Raw genomic sequence first — 27,217 nt, 5'->3', positions numbered from 1 at the left:
ATGATGCCTCAACAAGAGTGTCCCCAATGTGATAACACTCTAGAACCAATGGAATAGAAGCCAGAGAACATGGATTAAGTGAAGGTGCATGACATACTGGTTGGCCAAATAACCTTGGCATGGTGACACTCTCAAAAATTGAGGTGAATGCTTTCCCTGATGAGAAAAGACCTCCAGCCCTATGGTGGTGGGGAAATGAAAGGGGGTGGTGAGGGTGCCGATGATGGGTGTAATGGAGAGGAGAGTGCCTCAAAGAGAGAAATTGCAGTGGTACGAGAGGCTCGCTTTGAGAATACTAGAAACCCCAAGGACATACCATGTGAGAGAGATGGTGGTTGATGAATGCCATGATGGTCTATGGAGAGGAAAGCACAATGGTGGTAGAGAGAGAGGAAAACCTAACAATGAGGATGGAAGGGATGGTCACCTTCCAGAATCTGATGAATCTGAAGATGTCAATTTGGAAGCTTCAACCTCGCAACGATAGCAAGCTTCAACCTTGCAACAACGATAGCAAGCTTCAGTTCCAGAAGAGCAACCACCCCAAGAGCGTCCGGAAGAGCAACTACCCCAAGAGCGTCCCAAAGAGCAACCAACCCAAGAGCGTCCCGAAGAGCAACCAACCCAAGAGCGTCCCGAAGAGCAAGCACCCCCTCAACGACAAGCCTCACCGCCCCCAACAACAAGAATCATCCCACACACAATAGCACGCTTTGTAGGAAAAAATGAGAACATGCTATCAATGTTTTAAACATCCAATAAGAAAATGTAGAATATTTGTCTTAGTTTCTATTTCTCTAAGAAATACAAAATGTTGTCATGATTAATGTAACTATATGCTATCAAAAATACATTTATCTCTATGTGATGGTCGTTTGCACCATGAAAACTTTCTTCCTTGTAATGTCTTTACATTGAATGGTCCTTTCTTTTCTCCTTGGTACCTATTTCCAAAAATCAAAGTAATGTATATAAGTAATAATGATTATGGCGTAGTTTTGGAATGAATACTTTTTTGAGGTTAGATTGAATAACAAACCTTACGGCCATTGCAATTGAACACATAATCATCAGGCACTTGTAGGTCATCCTCATTTGCCAAGTCTGTTCTCACTTGACGAAGTGAGATTTTTAACCTTATATTGGAGTACTGTCAAGAGCTCATGTTCAAACCATACCTCTAATAACATCAATGGATTTTCAATGTCATCCTCCAAGTCCTGATCAATTGCTACAAGTTTTGCATTGACATAATGCCATCTCATATAATGAAAGGCCAAAATAAAATTCTGGGATCCAATCATATATTTACAGACAATAGATTTCCTATGGATTTTGCAGGTAACCCTATTTAATTCTTTCACATCCCAATTTTAACCTAAGAAATCCAAACATTTCTCTGATTTACAGATAAACATTGATAATATTTTTTTGACCTCCTCGTCATAAAAGAAGTCGACAAAAACATGCAATGGCATAAAGACAACGATTTTCACGTGACGATTTGCTACATTTGGTCTTATACACCTTTGCACGTCTTGGTATATCTTTAATCTAAAGCACTCACTTGTTTTTGCTATTGGTATGGGCCATTCTGGACTATCGAGAATGAAGGCAGTGGTAATGCTTTCAAAGATCCATAACCTGTAACACTATGAGGTGCCGTGTAAAATTCATTATAAAAGAAAACTCCTCTCTCTGCCAAAGACTGCTGGATGTTTCTTTGTATAGCTGCTCACCAATAGATGCATGAAAAACATCGAAGATTTCCACAATACTATCTATAGGCTGCCAGGTCAACCAAGTTTGAAGGATATATATCTATACAGATGAATACAAGAGAAACATAAGTATAGAAATGAAACACATTACATAAACATAATGTAAAAACATTTACTTATAGTTTGGTCTATGGAGTGGGATTCGATCTCACAGTCCTTGTGTGTTCTAGTAGTGTGTCTTGAACTATGGCCTTGAGAGAAATTAGCTTTTTAACCGATCTGCACAAAACAATACTATTGTCAATACTGAAAGTTTTCTAACTACTTCTCTTTCTCTCTCTCTCTCTCTCTCTCTCTCTCTCTCTCTCTCTCCAACTCGTTTTACGATATATAAATACTGAATGTATGGACTTATTGTCTCACGGTGCCATGGAATTCTTCACTTGAATTGGCCAAGTAACAAGTCTTGGATTCCATATCATAAAGGATCAAACTCCAGTGTGAACTACAACATGCAATTAGGAGTATCAGAAGTAACATTAAAAATATATAGTAAATATAGGTCACAATACTAAGACTATAAATGAGATTGCATGTCACTTACTCTTCATTGTATGCCATTAGGATTATTTGAGCTACATCGAAATTTATCGAACTAAACCACGGACATACATCAACCAATGAAGTATGTTGTGCAGTAAGGACCAAGGAAAGAAGGGAATCTACAATATATACATGATTTTGAACATCGAATGGGAGATTTGATATAACTAAGCTGCACAAGATTACATTATATTAGTTACTTTGGACAAGCAACCCACTTTAAAATCACGATGATGAAAAGGACGTAGCAAACCTTAGAACTGTTATGATAGTTCTGTCGTTGATCTCCCTTAAAACAATAGATAAAACATCAATCTCCTCCGCACATCGAAAGGGAAAAATTGTGTGGTGCCTCACATTGGAAGTCTAACGTGAAATTAGGGGACAAAATAACTCAAAGCTCTCACATTTGACTTATGCATTTCCCGAATAGCCGATTTCTTTAACTGCAATTCTTGGAGCTCTTGCATCCTGGCTTGGTCACCAATCCTTTGTGTGTTGAGCCTTGTGTCACGTGAATGACTAGCCTCCGTCACACTTCTGTGATCTTAACTTTCTTCGTCAAAGGCGGGATTTCCAAAATTCCCTTCATTCTCTTGTCACTAAGAAGGGCGGGCTCTAGCATACGGTCATATCTGAACCTGAGTAAATGAGGCATATCAGACCTAATCGTCATACCCTCAACGCGCTGGAGTGATTTCTTGCACAGAGCATTTCATTTCACAAAGTAGGTCATGGAAATAAGTAATAGATAACATACACGACACAGAACAATGTATAGGACAAGAAAGTATGTCCAAAACACTATAACGCGATATGGCTACATAAAAAAAAATCGTAATTCATTCTTTGCGTCGTGGTGACTTGTCAGACATTGCCTTTCGTTTGACCCAATATCTAATGAACGTAGGTAAAACATGATATATATGATTGAATATAACATTTAAGACATTGCCTTTCGTTTGACCCAATATAACCTAACAACACCTATGACGATAAAATAGGTCCAAATCAGTACATTGCGATAGAGGCATATCAGACCTAATCGTCATACTCTCAATGTGCTGTAGTGATTTCTTGAACATAGCATTTCATTTCACAAAGTAGGTCATGGAAATAAGTAATAGATAAATGCACGACACAGAACAATGTATAGGACAAGAAAATATGTCCAAAACACTATAACATGATATGGATACATCAGAAAAAATCGTAATTCATTCTTCGCATCGTGGTGACTTGTCAGACATTGCCTTTTGCTTGACCCAATATCTAATGAATGTAGGTAAAACATGATATATATGATTGAATATAACATTTAAGACCAGGAGTGATTGCTTGATAACTTACCAAAGAATTACGCAGGGAAAATGTTGAAGTGATGGACGCTTGCTTGATAAATCGCAAAGATGGCGTAGATGAGGCACGGCAGAGGAATACACGTAGCTGAAGGAGGCAAAACGAAACGGCGGCAAAAGACAAGGACACTTGACATTTACCGAGGACAAGCACGACACACGTGCGAAAGAGCATGTCCACATGTGCGAAAGAGCATGTCCACACGTGCCAAGGAGAGGACGTGGGGCCGTACTCATGATGATTACGATTAATCAAATTTTGACATGTGTCATCATATGTGCGCAGAGCACGTGGTGTGCCATCATGCATGTCTGCCACATGTATAGACCGTTATTTTTCGTGGATAAAGGTGACCAACATTCATTATTCGTTGCTTCTTGCTCTCGTGCAATTTTTCTCGCAGTCATCACCTTCACCTTGCTTCTTGCTCTCCTACAGTCAACTTCGTTGGTTGCTTCTTGCTCTCCTAGTGAATTTCGCGGTATGTTTTCAAATATTTCCGTGTTTCAATTTGGCCGAAGTTGTATAATTGTTTTATAAATATTCCATCAAAGATTGCTGCTTTTAGATTTTTAAGAATTTAATTTATTTTTCCCAAATATTTCATCAAATCACTACAATGCGAAGAGGGATCTCGGTGAGAACTAACGTACCCATATCGCGTTGTAGTGATTTTGCCCACAATGGTAATTTGCTTGCATAAATTTCTTGAAAGCACTACAACGCGAGAAGAGGTCTTGGTGTGCGAACTCTCTCAAGCATATCGCGTTATAGTGATTTGTCCTACTGTCATTCTTTTTTTACTTTTTCAAAGGTTTCATTGTTTAGATTTTTAAGAAATTAATTTTTTCCTTACAAATAATTGATCAAATTACTACAGCGTGAAGAGTAGCGCGAAGAGGGGAGTCGATGAGAACTCTCCCACCCATATCGTGTTATAGTGATTTGTCCTACTGTTGTTCTTGTAGTGATTTTTCGTACAATCGTCATTGCCTTTGAAATATTGCATCAAATCACTATAACGTGAAGAGAGGGCTCCTTGGGAATTCCCCCACACGTATCATGTTGCAGTGATTTTGGCACATTTTTCCTTGCAGTTTCATTTTCTCACTACGCGACTAGAGATGTCGGTGAGATTTCTCCAACGCTTATCGTATTATACTGATCTTGGCTAATCCTTTATTATCTTACACAGAACTTTCGTCATCCTGACATATTTCCTGGCTTGTAGATGGAACCTTTCGGGATTGAGGTTGAGTCTGATGCTGGCCTTCAAGAAACCCCAGATGAAAAGTTGTTCGACTTTCTGTATAAAGTTCGACAGCATCATCGCCATCCTGAAATCTCACGCATGTTTAATTTCAATTTCTCCATCGAAGACATGATCGTTTCTACTCGTTCTCGTATCTTGAGGAGAAAGGGCAGCAATTTCAGCAAACCACTTTGAGTGGTACAGTCATGTTTAACGGCGTCCAGTACGTGCATGTGAATGATATCGTGCCTTCAACAACCCTGAGAGACAAAAGTTAAACAGGGATGTTTTAAAGGTGCCAGATGATAAGAAGAAGACACACAGTAAGTGCCCCATTCACAATCGTAAGTGTCGTCTCGTTGCTTACCACTATGGATTTATCTGCTACATGCGTGTGCTGCTTGAGGATGAAGAAGTTGCAAATGAAAAAACTGAGGAGAAGCCAGAGGAAACTCCAAGAGCAGAAGATGAAGTTCAAGAGATTGCGGAGGAGATAAACTTGGCTGTAGAGAGGGACTTAAGTGAGCAGTTGGATATTGATGCGCTCAGAAGAGAACACACCTTAGTGGTTGAAGGTGACGAGCAGCCCTCTATGATAGAGGAAGCAGGCGACATTCCAACCCCACTACTCCCCACATTTCCTATTGGTAACAAAGAATATTTGTTAATTATAGTTATTCAAGCTCTCTTTTGACACAAGGGAAGACTACTATCTAGCCATCATTGCATAGAATCTTGAGGAAGATGAAGATTTTGTTGATCCAAATTTGGATAAGAATCTCTTATTGGATTCAAATGTCAAGGACAGTGAGTTCCATTCTACTGCCAACACATTATCCATGATGTACAAGGACGCAAAAAGCTATGAATCCAACCTTTCCACTGAAGGGAAATTTCAGGCTATTCAGCAAAGACTTAATATTTCACACATGGGAAGGGAAGGGGCGTCCTCATCGACAGTCCAAGATACTAACTCAACAATCAATATATGGACAAATGATTTACTTGTTAATGATGAAAATCAGAAGGTGTGTTTACTTGTTAATTACTTTTTATCGTGCTGAGTAGCTTATTCTATTTGTTGTGTTGGCTCATCGACAATATTGTTTTGTAGCAGCTGGTTGTGTTTGAGGATGAGTTTCTCGGTTCACGGAGCAGGCCAACGCGTGGGAGGACTCGGAATGGGGACTCAGCACTAGGAAAGTACATAAACCGATTGAAGTTTCCACATTATATTCCACAAGAAATTCTCGAAAGACAATGCAAAATTTCCTTTGTTTGCAATCAAGACATTATCCAAATACCTTGGGGTATATCCTGTCAAGTGGAATGTAGACAAAGTCATGCTTTTGGAGAAGCAGTTAGTATTGCAAATCTTTGGGCAGGGCCCTAGAGTCTATGCACTAAGGTGTAAATATTACTTAGCCTATACTGCTTATGGATTGGCGTGTGGGATTAAGAATCCCAATATGCTAAGTGATTATGGCAAAAGGGAGCTTCTGAGATTCACAAAACTGAGGGTTCCTCCAGTTTGCCAGTTTTACAGGATGTTGCAGAGCCATCTTCAAAAAGGGCAAGGCTTCATGCACCCGAGGATGTTATTGAGTAGGTTAAGGAGTAGTAGTATATTCCTATCTCTTGTAATAATATTCTCTCTCGTGTAATGTCATGATAGTTTTGCATATGATCATTTCTGAATTTGAAATGTTAATCATGGATCTATGGGTATCCAAATCTTCCCATTTCTTTGTTTTGTTACTCGCCATTCTGCATGCTTAATACTTGCATTAGATCTCCTCCATATATCTTGTTTTCTTTCTTTATTCACAAGTTTTACTGCTTGATTACTTTGGGATGCTTTGAACTGCTGCTTCTTTTTGGCTTTGTGTACAAGCTTCCTATATGTCCACTGATGTAATTCCTCTAAATTGTTAGCTTTTTCTGCTCCTCCACCATGTCTTGTATGATTGAAATACCCAGAGCGTGCTTGATAATGTGTTTTCTCCATTCCTTGGGTTGACCATATTGATAAACTACCATACTTCTTTGCAAACCAAGGGGTATGATGATATATAATATGCTTCAAGAGAATAAAAGAATACATTAATTAGTATATTTTTTAATATATAGTATAAAAACTAGTTCAATGCATAATCAATCTAATACCATATGGGTGATGTGTTGATCCGTCCATGCATCAATCATTGATCTCTTGAACTCATCTAGCACTGTTTGAAATATCTCATGGTCCTCCTTCATCCACACTTTCTTGTCACAGAACTTAAACATAGTGTCTAGAGATTTCCACACCTTGGCTTTCCGTGTTCGTGCTTGACCATTGTCTGCATGGTCTACTACTGCATTGTGAACGCACTTCCATCTATTGTATTTTATGATCTGCACTGATCGTCTTCTTCTACAACCTTCTGGTGTTGGTTTAAATAGAAACCTTCTTGCCTTAACACCCCCAATGGAAGGTTTCTTAGGTACATTCTTCCCATCCTTAGACCTTTTTTCATCTTGTTCAATTTTTGCATGTCCACCATGCAAACCAATGTCTGATAGAACTTTCTCTAGTGCTTTGATGGATGTAACCTTTGCTGTATTGGGCTGTAGAGTCCATGCAAAACATATGTATAAAAACAAGAGTTTTTCAATGATTTTGCAAAGAGCATGCATTGTACAAATGTGGACACTTGACAATGGAATATTGAGAATTGGCTTGAAGTTTGGGTCTTTCAAGTGCTTATCCGGTGCTTTCTTTCAATACCTCTTATCAAACACCTTTGTACACTGCACATGCAATATAAGCAGGGACTTTTTGAATTGGTACCCTTTGACACATTGTGCATACATTTCAGAGTTTTAAGATCACCTGCCATATGCCACTCCACCTTATATTGTCCCATGCCTTCCGCATCCAAGATTTTACCATTTCTTTGCTCTTGCTGATGATCTCGGGTATCGATGTCTTATGAAAGACCCAATGCAGAACATCAAAATTCTTTGATTCTACCTGCAATACATAAGAAACATAGGAATGCAACACCTATTAGTGTTTTTTATTTGTAATTCTTTTTTCACAAACATATCCGAGTCTAATAAATTTTATCTCAAACGATCCCAATGACACTATATTGTTTTCAGATTGAACACTAAACCATCTAGGATCATATTTTAGAATAGATGTATCAAGTGCCCTGTTCATCAGTGTGATGGTAACCCTTTCTAACTTTCTCTCCTTTTCACAATTTGACACTTATCAAGCTTTAGCACAAATTTGAGGATACCATCACATTCTTCAAGAGTAACTTCAAACAACTGAACAGCATATGATTTGTAAGGCCTCCAAGTCGTATTATTGTATCTATTGTAGACCACATCTCCTGTTGGTGCAGCATAGGTGTCTTCAATATGAAATGGGATTCTTAGTGCTTGCAGTACCTCTTCGTTTACTTGTTTACGTTTTTGGGGTTCCTAGTGCTTGCAGTACCTCTTCGTTTACTTGTTTACACTTTTTTTTTCCCGAAGAAGGACTTGGCAATAATGAACCTTTCATACTAGAATCCTTCATCTTTTCCTGCAAAGTCTTATAAATGGCTAAGTACCCTGTGTGTGATATACTAGCCTCATCAAGTATTGCCTGGATGTCCTGTGGATTGAGTTGATTATCTTTGAAAAAGTCGTCTATTTGCTTTTCTGAGACCTTCTTATATTTCTTCTCGTTCATCAGTGCTTCTGCATACTAGCGATCTAAAAGAAGACTTAAATGTGTGCCAGAAGATTCTGTCGTTGATTCTTTATCAGGGTGCAATAATGATATGATATCATATTGAAATGCAGAAATTGATATACATGAACATATGCAATAATGATTGCTATTCATAAAATATCACAATAGAAACAATAAACCAGTTAATAGAAAGGAGCTTACTTGATTGCATGTATTCTCTTCTTGATGCCACCATCTCCTAGCTTCATTTGCTCAACATCCCTTAGTTTTTTTTGTCGTTTATGGAGACCTAATGAGGTCTGCTTATGTCTTAATTCAGACATTTGTTTTTCAAGCCCTGAAATGGTTTCCTTATTGCTTAATAACTTCTGCACACACAATGCTCCATGGTTTCAAATGAATGTTCTCCTTCTCAAACAAATCTCTTTCTAATTTAAGAACATTGCTTGTTGCTTCCAAATGATGTGTATATCCTAGGAGCCCATTATAGCCATCTCCAACAAAGTTAAGCACACATGTCGTATTCTTAAATGGGAGTGTGGAGTTTGTAAAAGGGTCTTTTGGATATAACCTCTCATCAATCCATAAATCTATGTTTTTCTTCCCTTGCATCCTCAACATTTCTTTAGAAGCAATACACAAAGTATTAGGTTTATTTCTCTTACTTAGAGCTTCATATTCATGTTCAAGCTCGATGTGCAGGTTGTAAATCTCTCTTTTCTCTGTATTTCTCCTTGCTCTTGATCCCTCTGCCATCCTCTTGATTCTCTCTGTGTTCCTCCTTGCTCTTGATTAGTAGAAAAATCTGAATGGAAAGAGAAAGGTGCCAAAATAGTAAAAAAAGTAAAGAGTCCGACTAATTTGCAAGAAAAACCTTGATTTTAAAGGTACCAATACCTGCAAATTTTGATATGTAATAACTTTGAAATTTGAGGTAAAGTTTCTTGTAGGGAGAGAAGTCGAAAACCTTTGAAATTTGAGGTGAAATTTCTTGCAGCAGGGAGGATACTCGAACTATTTTTGGATGATCCTTGGTTCAAATTTCAAGAAATATTCTATTTCGGCTTGTACATAGAGATTTTGAGATATAAACCATTAAACTTGGAGAATTGACTAATTCATTGTTCACGTAGTACATATAGTACATGAACAGATTGAAGACTTTGAGAACTGGCAATATTCTATCATTTTTATGTACATTTAAGAATAGAAATATATCTTCTATATCTCAAGAAAATGCCAAGAGAAAATACGCCAAAATCAATTTCACCTTATTTTTTAGGCTTTTTGGATTCTCTCTCTAAGCTTAGTTGGCACTTCTTAGAGGGCCCAAAGTTGAGTCCAAAATTTCCCTAATGAGTGGTCACGGGCTTGACCCTTGCTAGCTACAACTGGGTGCACATAATGTCTAGCCTGTTGGATAGATGTCTAGCCTTTTGGGTAGATGTAGCCAAAACAAAAAGAGATAAAATTGAATATAGAGTAGTCACTGGAGACACAGCCTAGTGGTAAGGTGTTGAAGTCCCATGCATGAGGTGCTAGGTTCAAAACTTGCTAGTTGTTGATGGCGGCATGAAAAAGCACACATGCACATGAGCATAACAATCACAAATTTTTTTTGAATTTAGAGTAAAGAGAGGTTTAGTTATGTGGGATCTTATGGAGCTCAGTTTCATTAGCAAATTGAATGGTCGAGATTGAAGAATGGACGATTCAGTGACAAAGTGAATGGTGGTGATTAAAGAATGCATTCTTTGGAACAAAGGATTTGGTACATTAATTTATTAGCCTTGTATGTTACACGTATTGGAAATATCTTTAGCGCTCATTTTCCAGCTCCACCCAAACGCAAAGCTTGGAGAATGCGAGTCCCTCCGGGGGATGGGTGGGGACCTTTGTATTTCCCAAGCTGGAAAAGAAAAGAAAAATTATTAGAAAATTATTTGTTAGAAAATAATGTAAACTAGACCAAATGAATGATTTAAGAAGACATTCAAGGCAAAACAATGCAAAAAATTAAAAAAATTTTAAAAAAAATCAAAAGCATTTGATTCCATGCAAAATTTTTAAAAGAGAGTAGATGCATCTATTGAAACATAAAAAGGATACAACAATAAATGGTTTTTTTTAAGAAATAAATTCTCCAACATATATAAGTGCAAGCAAGATGATATTATACATCAAATAGGTGATTTGATAAGAAAATCAAAAGAGGCCAAACAATTCCTGCAGAATTAATTCCCTTAAAAAATACCTTTGATGATTAATTATGTGCATAAAATGGAACCCAAAAAGTAAAAAATGTAAAAATTAATGCAAAGTACCTGAGCTTCTGAGTTGGCTTTGGCAAGGGCCACAAGCCTTTCTTGTGCAGCTTTCCATGATTCCTCCTAAGTACAATTAATTAGGTACAAAAACATATTATTAACCTCTTGACTGAACAAATTTGCAAAGAACAAGCTATAATTTTTTGCAGTACCTTTCCGGACCAAATTTTCAATGTGCTAGACTGTAGAGCCCGGCCATAAGAGAAGGTTAATGACCAAGGAGTTGGTCCATATGCCTTTGTTAAACAGACAAAGTCAGATTAATTAGTGGAGATTAAGCACAAGAGAGACTACCATTTCTCAAAGCACCGTATAATTAATACCGAAAACTCCATTGAAGTTGGTTAAGTACAATTGTTTACTTGAAGCGCTTGGAGATTCAACGTTGCCTCCTCCTCGCTCATACCTCCAGATAGGAAGTGAATGCCTGCAAAGTGATGTGATTAACGTGCTTAATTGGTATCCAAAAATTAATGACCTTAGCTTAGCACTATAATAAAATACTAACCAGGTACAGCTGCTGGAATAGATCGGAGCATAGTTCTGACTGTGTACTTAGCAACCTCCTCCGGCGGTGGCGTTGGCACATCAAGTCCTGTTTATTTTTGCAAAAAAAAAAGTCCCATTTTACTTCATTTGGTTAGCTAAAAACATCTTCTTTAATTAATATTATGCACTCCAATCAATATATTGTTGAAATTGAAAATCTACAAGAAATCTTGTTTGTGTTTAATTATTAACCTATTGTGTGACTCACCAGGTAAAATCATATTGGGCTTTAATAGAATCCCTTCCAAAATGATACTGTTTGTAAACCAAACAATATTACAATACATAATATTACACATTCTTGAAAAGAAAAGAAAAGGAAAAATTGATGGCAAAATTAGCCCAAATTTACATTTTTTTTTTTTGTGGGCAACAACTTTCAAATATTGTGAACACATGTTATTATAACTTGATGGGAATAAATTGACACCTTTTTAATGAATCAAAGAGTAGATTGGCCTACTTGTATTCATTCAAAAGCCTGAAGACGTGTGAATTGACCTTCTCAGAAATGTAAGCAGTTCTCTCAATGCTATATTAATCACAACAACGAATCAAACCTTAGTAAAATCAAAAGTTAAACCAAACTTCTTGGAGAAACTTAGGAAAAAAAAAACAAATGGGAATAGAGGTTAACCCAAACCTAGCCTTTGTGTATTTACAGAGTTGGTTTAGAAGCTATCCCAAACTCAACCTTAGTAAAATAAAACCCTTATGTGGCTAAACTTAGAAATTTACAAAGAATTTGGAATGAAATGACCATAAGAAACAATGGTACACAACTAAAATGCTTACGTGTAGTCACCTGGACCCAGTGTCACTTCAGGTTCTACAATCGGAACCAACCCATTGGCCTGATTTTCCATAACAATTATTGACAGCAGCTAATCAGAGATTAAGAGATGAAAAAATGTAAGTGCAATAGAGCTTAAGTGATAAGACAATAACAATGAACACACAGTCATGCCTAGAGAAAAAAGTGTCCTTGTAATCTACTCTTACTTCCTCTCCACGTGGTCAAAACGAGAGGGAGAAAAGGGGCCAAGGAGAAAGGAGTTTTTAAATTTTGAAATGAAAATATAAATTTTCATGCTCGAGAAAGATTTTTTGTTATATGACTTGGCCGCCAACAACGTGCGGCTCACCTACTTGTGATGTTTAAATAATAGCATACCTGCATGATGATGACAAGTGCCTATCTATATCTATTCTTCATTTTCACCATTCCCAAGTCCGGGAGTGGAAGAATTACACATGGCACATTCAGGAGAGGAGGAAGAAAGAGCTTTAGCATAGGTTTGGGGGGAGAGGGAGGGATAGAGAACTCAAGAGCTTTTCACATCATGCAAAGATGGGTGAGAGACTCTCTAGATGGGCAATGGGGCAGCGAGAATAGCTCGGTGACAAGGCGGCACTGTTGCCCTCTTGAAAGTTGGAACGCAAGTTCAAATTTGACGCAAATCCATTATCTATTATAAGTAAACCAGAATGCAATTATTAACATGACTTTGCTCCAAAAGTCAAAAAATTCTCTAGTTTTGGATTATTCTATGACCATTGACTAGCTCGACTCCATCCATTTGACTCTCTCCCATCGGTCCTCATGTGTGCCCAATCACAAATTAGTCTCAAATTTTTTGCACACAAAATCTAAGAAGAGGAATTCATTAACATAAGCATCTAGGTGTTGAGAAAATCCTATTGAAAAATTTCATGGAAAGATTTCATTTTTCCTTTATGATTGCTCTTTGTTATGCTTTGACTTACAGATAAAAATAGAGGTACTAAGCTATATTCTTTACGACGGTAACCCAAAGCTCTCTAATCGAAATTATCCCCACACTTCATTTTTCTTTCTTTCTTTCTTTTCTCTGTTGTGTCTACCACTTTGTCCTCTAATACTATGTGAGATATCTCCTTTATCGCTTGCCCCTCTTGCTCCCCATTAGCCTTGGCATGACGAGGCTTTTTTATTACCTGCAATTGGTTGCTACAACCCTTGAAGGAAAAAAATTATGTATTGGAGACCGTATGTAGATGCTTTGTGTCTGGGCAAATCAATATAGGCAGAGGAGCTCGTGTGTAGAGTTTTCTTGGGAGATTGATGTGGGGAGAGGAGCTTTCTTGTTAGCATAGCAAGGGAGAGAATGCTAGGCTAGGCAATGTCATCAACTCATTTGCTATCATTTGAGTAAAATTCTCACCTGATGTGTCAATATCCTATGGTGCATCCTTTAAAAACAAAGCTTGGCGCATTTGATGACTGGGATTTATTTTCCCAAGACCCAAGACCATCATGGGGTTGAAGGAGACGTATAGAGAGGCTAGGTTAATGGAGAGAGAGGGTGTTGAGAGGGTGCCATGAGAGAGAGAGAGAGAGAGAGAGAGAGAGAGAGAGAGAGAGCTAGGGGGGCGAGGAAGAGAGAGCTCTAAGGTTAGAGCTTAGGTTTAACCTATCCTAAGGTCTAACCTTACCTCTCCATTAAAGACTCTTGGGTGACCTAGTACTCACTAAAGTTCAGAAGTTTAGTTACAACACATGCTCAAACATGGGATAAAAGAAGATTGTTTCTTAAGATGGACTTACTTGGGCAATTTGAGCATAGCGAGCCAATCCATGAGCATTCTCGAGTATGGCAGTGGATGATGGGCATTTATCAGAGTCCACCTTCAATACTGCTCTCCATTTTGCAAAGCGAGCTCCTTGTTGATAGTATCTGTGCGACATCATCATCATTATTTAAGTACACATCATTCTCACAAAACATCCAAAGGTGGCGACAAAGCAATGCAACTAGTTTGATGGGGAAATTTAAGGCCTAGAATTTTGACAAATGATGGGGAAATTTAAGGCCTAGAATTTTGACAAATATGCATTTTGCTTGCATATTTTTAAAGGCATTTTCTTAAATGCAAAAACAAACTTTGATGATCACCAAGGCCTTTCTCCCATGCATCACTATGCCTTCTACATGGGCATGTAGAAGAGATCAAATTTTAAAGAGGGTAATAAGACGGGGTTAACAAGTGGTTAAATTGACCTTTTGCACCGATCTGCAAGGCCATCGAGACCTTGTGTTGAAGTTTCACCATCAGTGCCATCAATGGGTTGGAGGCCTGTGTCCACCTTGATACCAGGCACTATCCCTTGCTTCTTCAAAACACCCACAAATGGCTCCCCGGAGCGAGAGGATTGAAATAATGTCTCATCAAACATAATGGCACCACTAATATACTGCCCAATCGAATTAACCACGTAGTAATCAGCAACTTTGGTTAATAAAACTATATTCAGGTTAATACATACTGACTAATTTTAGCCAACAAGCTCTAGCACCACATATTAACTAGCAACTTCGGTACAATAAAATTAGAAATATAAATTGATTAATTTGAGTCAACAATATATATATATATATATATATATATATCGAGAGCGCACCAATGCATGCATGCATACATACATACATATGTGTGCATGCAATTATGTCTGTGGGGAGCCCCTTCCCTGTCATAACCCCACACCACACTTCTTAAGATGCCAATGATATCTTACATTGCCCAGACCGGGAGCGGAGTACAAAAGCTCTCGCCACGCTTGCCTGTTTGCTTCAGTATTCTCTATCCCCACAGTTGCCAACCTGCATTGAATTAAGATCTTTCTTACCCTTGTTTTCCTGTGAGTAAATTATGATTGGGCTTCGCAAGAAATGGACTAGATTCTTAAAATTGTGAGAAAATTGATATAATTACCTCTTCCCAGTGGTGGCATTGCTCTCATCAGAGGCGAGGATCCCCTTCCCTGGCTGTGCGATGTAAGCGGCGGTTTTCTTGAGCTCCTCCACGTAAGGGTTGGTTCTCTCGAAATCCGAGGTCATCATCACTCTCTGGCTGTAATTTAAGATTGTTTGATAGCTCAACCCTCTCTTATAGTACAGTGAGGTCCCCCACATCTGCTTGGCAAGGGGCCTGACGTGCACCCCCTCTTGCTTAGCTACATACATATCAGCACAGTTTGTCACACTGTTGTGTGTTTCTATACCCACAATAAGCTTCCCTAATCCAATCATTAATCATCTTTTTATTTAAAAACACCACTGTCTACCTACGTGTTTGGTGTAATTAGATAAGAGACTACATGATTAACACACACTAATCTTGTAATCAGCTCACAGAAGAGACACTAGCCAAGATTACCATGTGATTAGGATCCTTTTTTTTGCTTGCATTAACAAGGATTAAGCATATTATAGATACCTGCAGGGGAAGTTAATCCCAGCTGTGAGAAGCTTGTTGCCATGGCCATTGCAACCGGAACTAGTGATGGAAAAGAACGTGAAATTGATGAACCGCCACTTCGTTTTTCCAAAAAAAAAAGAAAACAATTATTATTGTTGTTGTGCAGTTCGAATAATGGGCTTATGAAATCGAGATTGGATAATGTGTGCCTCTCACCCTTCGTCTCATAGCCACCCCATGTTTTGCTACGCAAGCAAAATACACATACACACGTGGACACAACCTTTTCGTCTGTGGGCTCACAATTTCACAAACGTTCGGCCGCCCAAGACTGACGTGGATCCTAGCGTGGACAGGCTGTCCATAGGCAACAGCTAATTCACTGAGTATTCATCAAATGGCAAGAGGCCATATGGAAAGTAAAGGAAAGAAGGTGCTAGTTTTGTCCCAGCTTGTTTAGGCTAGGCTGCCCATGGATGTAGGCTTTTGCGTGTCCACAAGTTTGCACACTGGTGGCCACCTTGCAACTATAGGCGCCTCTACATGACCACAAGAAGTGTGGAACCATGTGGTTATCTTTAGGTAGGTGCAACAAAACAAGAATGGCATTATATTGCTTGAGAGTCCCAAGGTCATGGGTTCAAGCCCTCACTCTGCAACAAGCGGTGGCACGCATGGGTGTGTGTGTTGTGATATACTTTCTAATTCGAGCTAATTCAAAAAAAAGAAAAGAAAAAAAGAATGGCATTATTTTGCCACCCACTTGTGCCCTAAATATGTTCCCCTCACGTTGAAGTCATGTAGGTTTAATTAATAAACACAAGGGATTCTATTTTTGGTCATGACTAATATAGAATATCGTGAGGAGTGGGTTCTTGGTTCATTCAAAGTATTAATCAATCATCAAGGGATCTAATGATGGGGATATGTATTTACAATTTAGGATAATATGATTTTGTGAAGATTTGGTTTTACTAGCATTTACTATTTGGTGTTAGTGGTACATTGGGTCTTTAAATGCAAAGTCGATAGGCATCAAATCTAATAATGCCACATGGAGAAACTAAAGGGAAAATCTTAGAAGCTAAAAGGTTGCTTGGGCTTTAGTGTGAAACGTAACTAGACTTAGAATTGGCAACAAGTGGGTTATTTATATCACATGGAGTATGTGTAACCCTTACATTGGGTCTTTAAATGCAAAGTCGATAGGCATCAAATCTAATAATGCCACATGGAGAAACTAAAGGGAAAATCTTAGAAGCTAAAAGGTTGCTTGGGCTTTAGTGTGAAACGTAACTAGACTTAGAATTGGCAACAAGTGGGTTATTTATATCACATGGAGTATGTGTAACCCTTAGTGAATTGTTGTAGTAGGTTTTTTATCACCACTTTATGAGTTCTTCACAAGTCTATGCATGAGATGCTTCTCTGCATGGTGTTGATATGTGAGCCGCTGGATATAAGGAGTTTACTCTCAAGATACAAGGAAATAAGCTTCACATTTACTAGAAGGCAATATCTATCTACAACCTAGCTATTAGCCTTATTTCTAGTAGTAGCACGAGTATTTCCAAGAGTTCCTACTTTTTCTAGGACTCAAGCTTACTCATACTCGGTGTTGGTGTCTTACCTTCCTATCACCCATGCCCTGTGTTAACCTCATTTTAGGATTAACAAAGTGCTCTCCACCACTAAGAGAGTTAGCAATAAGTGACGTGAAAAGATACTATAAACATTGTGATCTTTATGAGAAAAGTTGGCCACGTCCATGCTACCTAGTCAATTATTTAAGTTTTGGGCAAATAAAGGCCAGGGGTATATAAGTCATTTTTTTCATGACGCAAAGTCACAACTCCCCTCCCCTTTGTGCTCTCTTGTGCACTCCTTGCTTTTTGCTCTTGCGTGTGTGAGTGAGAGAGTTTAGAAGATTAACTTGTTGTCCTTAGTACATGTGCCTCCCTATGCTTTGTGAGAGAGTGTAGAGAGTGAGAGAGGTGTATCCTTGTAAGGTAGTGCAACAGCTTCTTGGTGACAGCAAAAGGTGAGGCTTTAGGAGAGTGGAGCGCTAGTAGATCTTGGAGGCTATGGAGATCCCAAGCTTAGAAGCAAGGTAAGCATCCCAATGCCAATTTCCTTCCCTAAGTGAATGGTCGAGAGTTCTTTAGGGGGATGAAATGGAAAAGTTCCATAATATTTTTGGGGCCATTGCCTTGCTTCTTCCCTCTTCTTTCAATGTTCAGCTCCTTCCTTACATGTTTAGATTCATTGTTTTTGGTGGAGTTTGTGAGAAGAAAAGAGTGGATAAGGTTCCTGTTTGTGAGAAGAAAAGTGTGGTAAATGTGTTGTTTTCGGTGATGTGATTGAGTTATGAGTACTTGGGTAACTTGGAGGAAAGCAAACCAATCACTTTTAATTTGATTTTTGTTGATGTTAAAATTGAGTTATGAGTACTTGGGTAACTTGGAGGAAAGCAAACCAATTACTTTTAATTTGATTTTTGTTGATGTTAAAATTGTTGTGTCTCCACCTGAAAAACCAAGGTGGTAGCTTTTTTTTTTTGCTTTTTCGTAAAAACCATAAAAATCATAAAAAATATTGTAGTTTGAATCTTGTTATGATTACCATTGCTTAAACCTAGCACTAGGCTGACAAGGATCAAACTACTTACTTTTTGAGTAGGAAAATCACTCTATGATTATAGGGATTGCCTTACTAAAGTTAAAAAAGCTTATCATGTGTCTCTTATCTCCTTATTTATAAAGATTTTGTATGTAAAAACCTGAGTTAGTCACATGTGACTGTCTTGAGATAATTACGCCCAAAATAACATTGGCGTTAAGATCATTGAAGGGATTAGAGGATAGCTACTGAACATTGAAGGGATTAGAGGATAGCTACTGAACAAGTGAAAGCCTTAGGATTGAATTTGCACTTGAAGAGTAAAGTTCTCTAAACGTGAAAATCAGGCTGAGTTAGTCACATCTCGTGACTAATTCGAGATGATCACGTCGTCAAGACCAGATCAATTCTTAATCGTACCTTTGATAATTTGACAGTTGGAGCATTACATGTGCAAAATATCACCTCAAAACTAAAGGAAAATTACATGAAAGACCAAGAGTTATTTACATCGTTTATTAACTCAACTTCTCGCCAAGCAGAGAGTAACAGAGGGTAAACTTAGATCCAGAGATTAGGATTTGATCTGCTGTGGCATGCACTTGAGAACATGAAGAACAGTCAGAGACAAAACTTGCTCCAGAAGATAGTGCATCAAACTACCAAGGATCTTCTTAGGGAAGCATTGGATCATGTCACTTGGGTAGCACACATCATAGTGTGAATGCCTGGAGGAGAGGACACATAAATTTCCATTTATGCTTAAATTATAATGTTTTTTTAAAGCGTTTCTATCTCTCCCCCAAAGAATGGTCATTCCTATGACCTATTCTATATTCAAATGAAGCTTCTCTCATGAATCAATTCTCTAATCTAAAAGTAATTTCTATGCTTGTCAAATTAGAGGCCAAATAAGTGGCTTTTTAATGCTTTTATGCTATTTAAATTATGGAAAAATTAAGAATCAAGTCCATAATTGGATATTGATCCAATTAATGGTTATTCTAATCATAGGAATATTACTAAACTTTATGCTTTCAAATTATTGAGAATTATCAGTAATAGTGCAGCAGAGCTATGATAAAATTTCTGAAAAATTAACACATAAATCATCTTCATTCATAATATGAAAAGAGGACTTCCTACCATATTCTAGGATTAATCATCCTAGATTAATTGAATGATTCTCATTATAATCATGGAAAATTTGATTTTTATGTTTATACATAAATAGTTAATTAGAAAAAAGAGAAATTTCTAGTAATCCATTTTTATGTTAAAAGAGTAATCCCCATGACAATGGAAATCCCTGTATTCTAATGAAGTAAGAGAAAAATTATGATGCTAAAATAATGTATATTTTATTTAAAAATTAAAGAAGAATTTTAGTTAAATTTATCTTTTTGTATAGATAAGTTTAAATGATGAAAGAGGAATTTCCACCATATTGGAATTCAAATATTTAAATGAGGAAAGTGTAATTCCTAGTGTAAAGAAATTAATGGAGATTTTTATTTAAATTTTAAGAGAAAATTTAGTTAAATTTATCTTTTTGCATAGATAAGTTTAAATGATGAACGAGGAATTCCCACCATATTGGAATTCAAATATTTAAATGAGGAAAGTGTAATTCCTAGTGTAAAGGAATTAATGGAGATTTTTATTTAAATTTTAAGAGAAAATTTAGTTAAATTTTTCTTTTTTTGCATAGATAAGTTTAAATGATAAAAGAGGAATTCCCACCATATTGGAATTCAAATATTTAAATGAGAAAAGTGAAATTTTTAGCTTAATGGAATTAATGGATATTTTTATGTAAATTTTAAGAAGAATTTTAGATAGATTTAATTTATGGTAAAGAGGAATTCCCATGATAATTGGATTGCACTCATTAAATGCGAAAAAGAGGGATTTTAAGTCTATTCAAAAAAATAGGTATTGGTATTTTGTTAAAAGAAGAAATTTTATGATATTTAAGAAAAGAGGGATTTGAATTAAATCTTAGTGTCAAAAGATGAATTTCCACCATAATTCTACCTAATGAATTAAGGTTGAGAAATTATGTGGCATAAAGAATATCTTTGGATATTTTAATTGGTAAAATCACTAAATGTATATTTACCCAAAACTAGATGTTTATCTGAAGGGAATCCTTGTAGAACTAAACCGAATGAATTTGATTAGACTGCGAGAGGGATGGATAGTAAACCTACTTGTCCATCTCTCGATTTGAATTAGGTAAAAACTTCGTGTGACCAATTCCAGTTTCTAATCATCACAAAGAATAGACTACCGAAAACTAAACTAGTTTTTCCTAACCGAACTGACCAAGAATCTAGTTGAACGATCAGACTGAATGATGGTTGGGTAGATTACCCTGATGAGAGATCATTGACAAGGATCCCCATTATGAAACTAGGAATTATGGAAAAAGGGTTTTTGGAAACAATCTCAAATTGGAATTTTACTTGCGTTGGAACCTCTGTTTTTTTTATTTAAAGGATTGTTTTACGCCAGAATGCTGGAGGAAGCATTTGGCTTATGTTTTTCTAAGAGGAGGTTCGTTTTGGAACAGTTGGTGGGGAGTCGTCAAGGGACGTCGCTCGTGGCAAAGCCTGCCGAGGTCTTGATTAGCCTCGGTACGGTTAAAATGGTGCACTTCCGGTACGATGGGCAAGGACCGACGAAGCGGTCCCTCAGTGAAGTGCTAGGACACCTAAGGAGGATCCTAGAGGGTTCTGACCAGGCGATGCACGGGCTCATGGTTGCTAGGACACCCATGCGTACGTCGAGGAAGATTTCGGATGGACAAAAAGGAAAGCTTTTTAGGAACCAAATTTTGATACTGGATAGTTGGCCAACTGGTCTTCAACAGAGTCCAGAGGATATTATTGTAATACAGTGGACTCGAAATTTTAGAAAATGATAATAAAAAATATTATGATTTCTATTGAAGGATTGTTTTAAAGCCACTCGAATCTGTTATAAATGGTAATTTCATATTGGGTGTGTACGTGGTATGCCTACCTTAATTTTTGCATGAATCGCTGCGGCTAGGGAGCCTGGAAACTCTTTTCCTTGGTGCCCGAGCAAAAACACAACCAAATCTTTATAAAGGAATCCCACCAATACAGTGGGATGGTCGGGTGGTTGGCTAATCCATGGGCCTAGATCGGAGGATTCTTGAGAAACAACTAGATACGATTAGTTACATTAATTAGTTTAAATCCTGAGAAGACCTTGTTCCGTGGGAGGGGATCAGCGGGCTGTGCCTCGTAAATGAGGAAAAAGGCGGTGATTCCATGGACCAAGTGCAAGTCTCTTCTTGATTTGACTATATGACTTCAGGTTTGGTTAGATCAGTTCATCTAGTTAAGACTTTGACTCGTTAGAGTAATTTCCCCCGTTAGAAGATTTTCCCATGGCGGAATCGCCCGTGCCTTCTGGGCGAGGGGAGTCTTCTGGGCCGAGGTATCGGAGGGACCGCCCGAGCTAGCCTCTCGTCCCAGACATCCGCAGGTGAGGCCCCGAGTGTGGATCCCTGCCCCGCGCGGGAGGCGACATCGCTTCCGCCATTGGCATGGGTACCGCGGAGGGGGTAAGGACCTCGCAATGTAGCTTTTAGCACCCAACAAGTTTGACTTGTGAGATAATCTTTCTTTCTAAATTGAGCTTTTTTCCAAGGTGGGGTAGTTGATGATGACTTTTCCTTAATTCTACTCCCTTTACATTCTTTACTAACATGTGTTCAGGAATCGATAACTCTTGTGCTTGCAAGGATAGTCACCTTCCAAGTCATCATCCTCAAGGTCGACAAGGGTAACCATATTTATGTTTAAAGTTCTACCTTGAAAGTGCATTTTTGCTTTCGCTATGCGCTCTTTTGCTCTTCTTGGGCTTGTTTTTTCAGCACTTCTTTGTCATTTTTCTTCTATTTCTTTTGATGGACTTGGGCTAGCATGTCCTGGATCTAGTTTTCTAATTTGCTACATTGATATACCCTTAATCCTTATAGAACCTTGCAGCATGATCTCCGTAATTGTGAACGGTCTCATTCCTCTCATTGTTTCTTGTTGCTACCCATTCCAAATAGAAGTACTATATTTCCTTCCTTGTTGCTACCCATTCCAAATAGAAGTACTATATTTCCTTCCTTGTTGCTACCCATTCCAAATAGACGAACTAGATTTCCTTCCTTAAGTTCCTTGTCTTTGACATTTTGGTCAAACCACCGGATCTTCTCCACCATTAGGTCATGTGTGCCCATCAACCTTATTTCCTCTAGTTTTTCTAAGTCAATCAATATTTTAGCCATGAAGTTCTCAGTTATCCTCTCTATGGCTGCAATCCTTAAGCTAGGTACTAAGTACTCCATTGGCATCAAAACATCAACACCGTATGTCAACCAAAATGGTGTGTATCCTATTATGTGTATTAGTAGCCTCGAGTTGAGATTTTATTAGTTGCATGGGCTAAATATTTGTGTGATTCCATGTTGCATTGGTTTGTGTAAATAGCAAAGGTTAAGGTCCCCGCTATGTTGTTATCCCACAGTTTCCAGATGTTGCATTGGATCACGGATCTCCCATTAGATATGTTGTGTGGTGGTAAACTATATTGATATGGGGTGTGACTTCTCTATGGGCGAGAAGAATGATGTCTAAGATATATGAGTCCTTCTTGTACATTGCAGCTGTCTGCAACAAAGGAATACATAAGGATAGGCATCAGAATTGTTAAGCTAGACTTCCACCAAGTGGTGAAAGCATGTATAGGATAGAGAAGGGATTCCACCATGGAATAGATTAATCAAGGAGCATGTCAAGCATGGCATGATTATCATATCTGTGTAGGCGATTGTCTTTTCCAAGCTTATATAGTTATCTTGAAAGAAATTGTTGTGCATTTAGCTTAATAAGTTGTCGCATCTTATCTTTACTCAATGGGCAATCTTCTCAAAAGCCATAAGCGAGGTATTATGATACTTCATCACTCTAACTAGGCACCATATGTTGATTTTGAAAACGTACGCATTCAAAATGTCATCATCAATTAGGATGTGGGTTGGCTCACCACCATTAGGAATTCCGACATGTGACCTACTAAAATATGTTACAATCCCTTTATTATAACGATCGTAAAGTCAAATTCCAGAAGTAAAATAAGCCATTGTGTAATTCTTCTCATGGTGCAAGGCTTATTGACATGATACAAAGGTGATCATGGTCTATAAAGAACATGTACTTATTGGCCACTAAATAATGTCTGTACTTTTCGACATCATGAACCATGGCGAACCCTTCTCTTTCAATTGTTGTTTATAGAGTTCATCTCTACATCATTGAGTTGCATGCTAGCAAAACAAATAGGGTAATTCAACTTGTATTCCCTTGGTTGCACACATCCAATGGGGTAAAGTTTGAAGCGTCAGTGTGCACCTAAAGATTAGGCCACATGGATGCACTTGCTAAGGCACTTTTCAGTTCACTCTTTAGTTCATCATGAGCCCTCTGGCACTCTTCAATCCATATAGAGATTATCAATAATCTATATAATGCTCTAGTAATTTTCGTGTATAATATGATAAAAACATTGATAGTATTTGACATGTCTCATAAAACTTTGTACTCCCTTGTAGTTTGTGCGTGGAGGCAATTCCAAAATTAATTTAACTTTGTGGGTATCTCATTTTTGGACATTATGCGTTTATCACTCTCAATATTTCTAATGCCTATCATAAAGATGAGGTCAAAGGACGTTGCTCTGATAAAGACAGAGGTCAAAGGTTTTGTTCTAGTGCTTATCACTCCAATGCTCATCAAAGGATGTTGTTTTGTTACGTCCATGTCCAAATACTTTGTGCCTTAATTTGGAAGCAATGTTAGATAGCATTGAGATCTATGAGAGGTATGCATACATCATGTACGCAACATCTTTCATATGTGTGGCTTTTGTTAGCTCACACACTTGTACTAAACTGGTTCGCTCCGTCGTGTTCATTCCAAAAGAGATTACCCTCCATTGGATGGGTCTTCCAATCAAACTTTAGAACTTGGGATTCTTTTCACAAATTTTTTTCGCAAATATATTTGGTCCAAGGCCCAATCATGTACAAACTTAGCCTCCCTTATGGAAGTTTGCCAATGAATTGAGTTGGTAAAGAAAGTTTATATAAAGGAATGGTGATAACATAATAAAAAGATTTTTAATCTCAATTGTTGTAAGACTCCCATGGGTCTTGCATGTTCCATTGGCCATCTTCACACGAATGAGATCCTTTCATTCCAACTCAGGTTTTCCCCATTTTTCCCAACATTTCTTGGTTATACTCCTGCACTCCCATCGAAGATAGCAGTCACTTAGTATCCATTGTGGTGGATAGGAATAATGGCATTTGTGTTATCATTATCATATTAGTGTCCCACAACTAATTTACTAGGATCTTTGTGAATTTAGGAAAACTACTTCCTTCCCTTGATGGTAGCAAAATTGTAGTTTTCGGTTTGTGTTCTTGAGAGGGTCACTCATAAATATGTAAGCATAGCATGTGGGTTCAACAGAAGGGGTTTTTTCAATCCTTTTTTTATATATTTTTTTACATACAGAAGTGTACCATTGAAAGGGGGTATTATAGATTAAATAGAAAACGGGTGTGTTTTATTCATGAAAAATATACAGATAAGGGGTTTTTTTATTAGGCCTTGATGCACATGATATAGAGAGTTTACATATAGTGAACCCCCCGAGGTTGTGTTACCACTTCACCCTAGCTAGTTTGGGACTTTGATCTTCCTTAGACCCATTCCTTAACATTTTCTCAAAGTGTAATGTTACCAGTAGACAAGGACCTTATTGAAATTTTTACCTCGGATGAAAGGAATAACATCAAGCTCGCCATATCATGAGGTCTGATTATGGCCTTAAGTTCTTCCACTAGAAGTTCTATGCATTCAATATAATCCTGAGATCTAGGAGAATATACTTCATTCCCCATTGCAAGCATTCGAGCAATGGGAGCCAAGGTCTTTCTCTTCCTACTCACAAATAGGTTCAAGGATTTTAACTCTTTTGTCTAGACAAACTCATCATGTGGGTATAATGTTTCTATAGCTTTACTAGCCTTTAGTCTCTCCTAAAATTTCACTTGGGCATCAACTTGGACTAAGAATTTTGCTGCATCTTCAAGTTCTTCAAATTCCTTCTCACATCATGTAAGGATATTTATCCACCCCTCTTGGTGTTGTTGGGCTTTTCTGGGTCTTTTGTCTCCCTTACCACATCCTATACCAAGGAGTTGCTAGATTGAGTTGACCTTGTATACATGGTTCCATCATCCAATCCATCTTTAATGAGAACTATTGAGTTACCCTTACCAACTTGTTAAACCCATCTTCTTTTGTCACGTTTAGAAGTTGAAGGTGATACCTAAACATCTACATTGCAAGCTTAAGTTAATACATTTAATGGGACAACAATGCATCCTAATCGTATACTTATCAAGAAAAAGGATGTCACTAGATTGATAGCAGTTGTTGCTTCTCTGCTTGATTTGTGTGGATAATTATTGATTAAACCTTGATAATGAAAACATTGTATTGGGGGCCTCTGAATTGTTGTATTAATCTAGTGTCCCTTTCATTGGGGGCCTACGAACTTTTGTATATACATCTAGTGTCTTTTCCATTAGGGGCCTCCAAACTGTTATATTTATTTAGTGCCCCTTCTATTGGGCTAAGGTCTAAAATACAGGCATAGGTGTGGTTCCTTGTGAAACATAAAAATCTAGCACAATATTATGCGACTCCTCATAACAGTTATTGTTAAATTTAGACTCACAACAATGATTTTCACTTTCCTCTAGTTTCTCCAATGGTTCTTCAACCAAAACCTCGTTGATCTAGGTAATCTTTATGGGGGGTGGTTGTGGTGGTAGGATAGGTGGTACAGGTTCCTTGTTGCTTGCTCTTGTTGCTTAATGTTATAGAGCTAGTGTCATTGGGCTCCACGTATCCCCAATTGCTTACAAAGCCTCGTATGAATATATTCTTAAACCAAGTGAAAGTAACTTTACCCCCAAGCTTGAAAGTCTTATACCATTGATGTGCTTTCCTTTCTATCATTAGGAAAAATAAATGGATCTTTGTAATATTATCAATGGGAACACAAGTTTCGCAACAAGTAGACTAAAAACTTTCCACGTGTTATATGAGATCTCCATCTTCATCAAAACTTTGTATAAGCTTGGCAATATGATATGGCTTCATGGGATTATGTTTAGGTGTGCACATTTCCCTTGCCACCCCCTACCTACTTTAGCTGCCATTCTTAACAAATCAACCAGGGCAGAGCTATGTTTAAGTCTGGATACATCATAGGTCACAATGGGAAAGTGAGTGTTCTTCCTCTTTCCCTTCCACTCCTAGGCGAGGGTTTGCTATACCTCCAATCCTCAAGGAAAGATGAGCTTCTATATCCCCTGTGTCTTTATTAGGAATCAAGGTAAAAAAGAAGACACCAGTAAAATAGTATAAGTATAGATGGGTTGGTGAATGTTTTTATATATGAACCTAAAACTTTAGAAAACTTGGACAAATCTTTGAAATTTTATATCTTATATGGTAGTATGTAGTGCACATTGGCAAGTTTGTCTCTAGAACCCACTAAAAACTAAAGAAATTTGAGCAATTTTCCTTAAAAAATTTGTGGGAAATAACCACTTAGAGGTGCAAGATATTATTGTATGAGATGTGATTTATGAGAGCCGAGAGAAACATTTGGAGATTAAAGAAAAAAGACCATAAACCACATTTTACTT

The 27,217-nt window shown here is 37.7% G+C and overlaps 1 protein-coding gene across 1 annotated transcript; it reads right to left on the bottom strand.

Annotated features, from left to right (window-relative positions):
* Positions 1-10,385: 10,385 nt before the first annotated feature.
* LOC147624304 (fructose-bisphosphate aldolase, cytoplasmic isozyme-like) lies at positions 10,386-15,960 on the bottom strand. Its single transcript, XM_086819284.1, has 13 exons — positions 15,802-15,960; positions 15,298-15,538; positions 15,101-15,185; positions 14,586-14,779; positions 14,132-14,261; positions 12,340-12,398; positions 12,008-12,076; positions 11,753-11,799; positions 11,504-11,590; positions 11,358-11,422; positions 11,148-11,231; positions 10,993-11,058; positions 10,386-10,577 (listed from the first exon to the last, which is right to left on the bottom strand). Exons 1-13 carry the CDS (start codon positions 15,848-15,850, stop codon positions 10,494-10,496), a joined length of 1,260 nt encoding a protein of 419 aa, XP_086675410.1. The 5' UTR covers positions 15,851-15,960; the 3' UTR covers positions 10,386-10,493.
* Between the last annotated feature and the right edge of the window lie 11,257 nt (positions 15,961-27,217).

This window comes from Cibotium barometz, chromosome 25 (genome assembly GCF_041138505.1).
Source record: "Cibotium barometz isolate CiBa-2024 chromosome 25, ASM4113850v1, whole genome shotgun sequence".
NCBI lineage: Eukaryota > Viridiplantae > Streptophyta > Polypodiopsida > Cyatheales > Cibotiaceae > Cibotium > Cibotium barometz.
The sequence above is the reverse complement of the archived record's forward strand: the minus strand, read 5'-3'. Positions and strand labels throughout refer to the sequence as shown.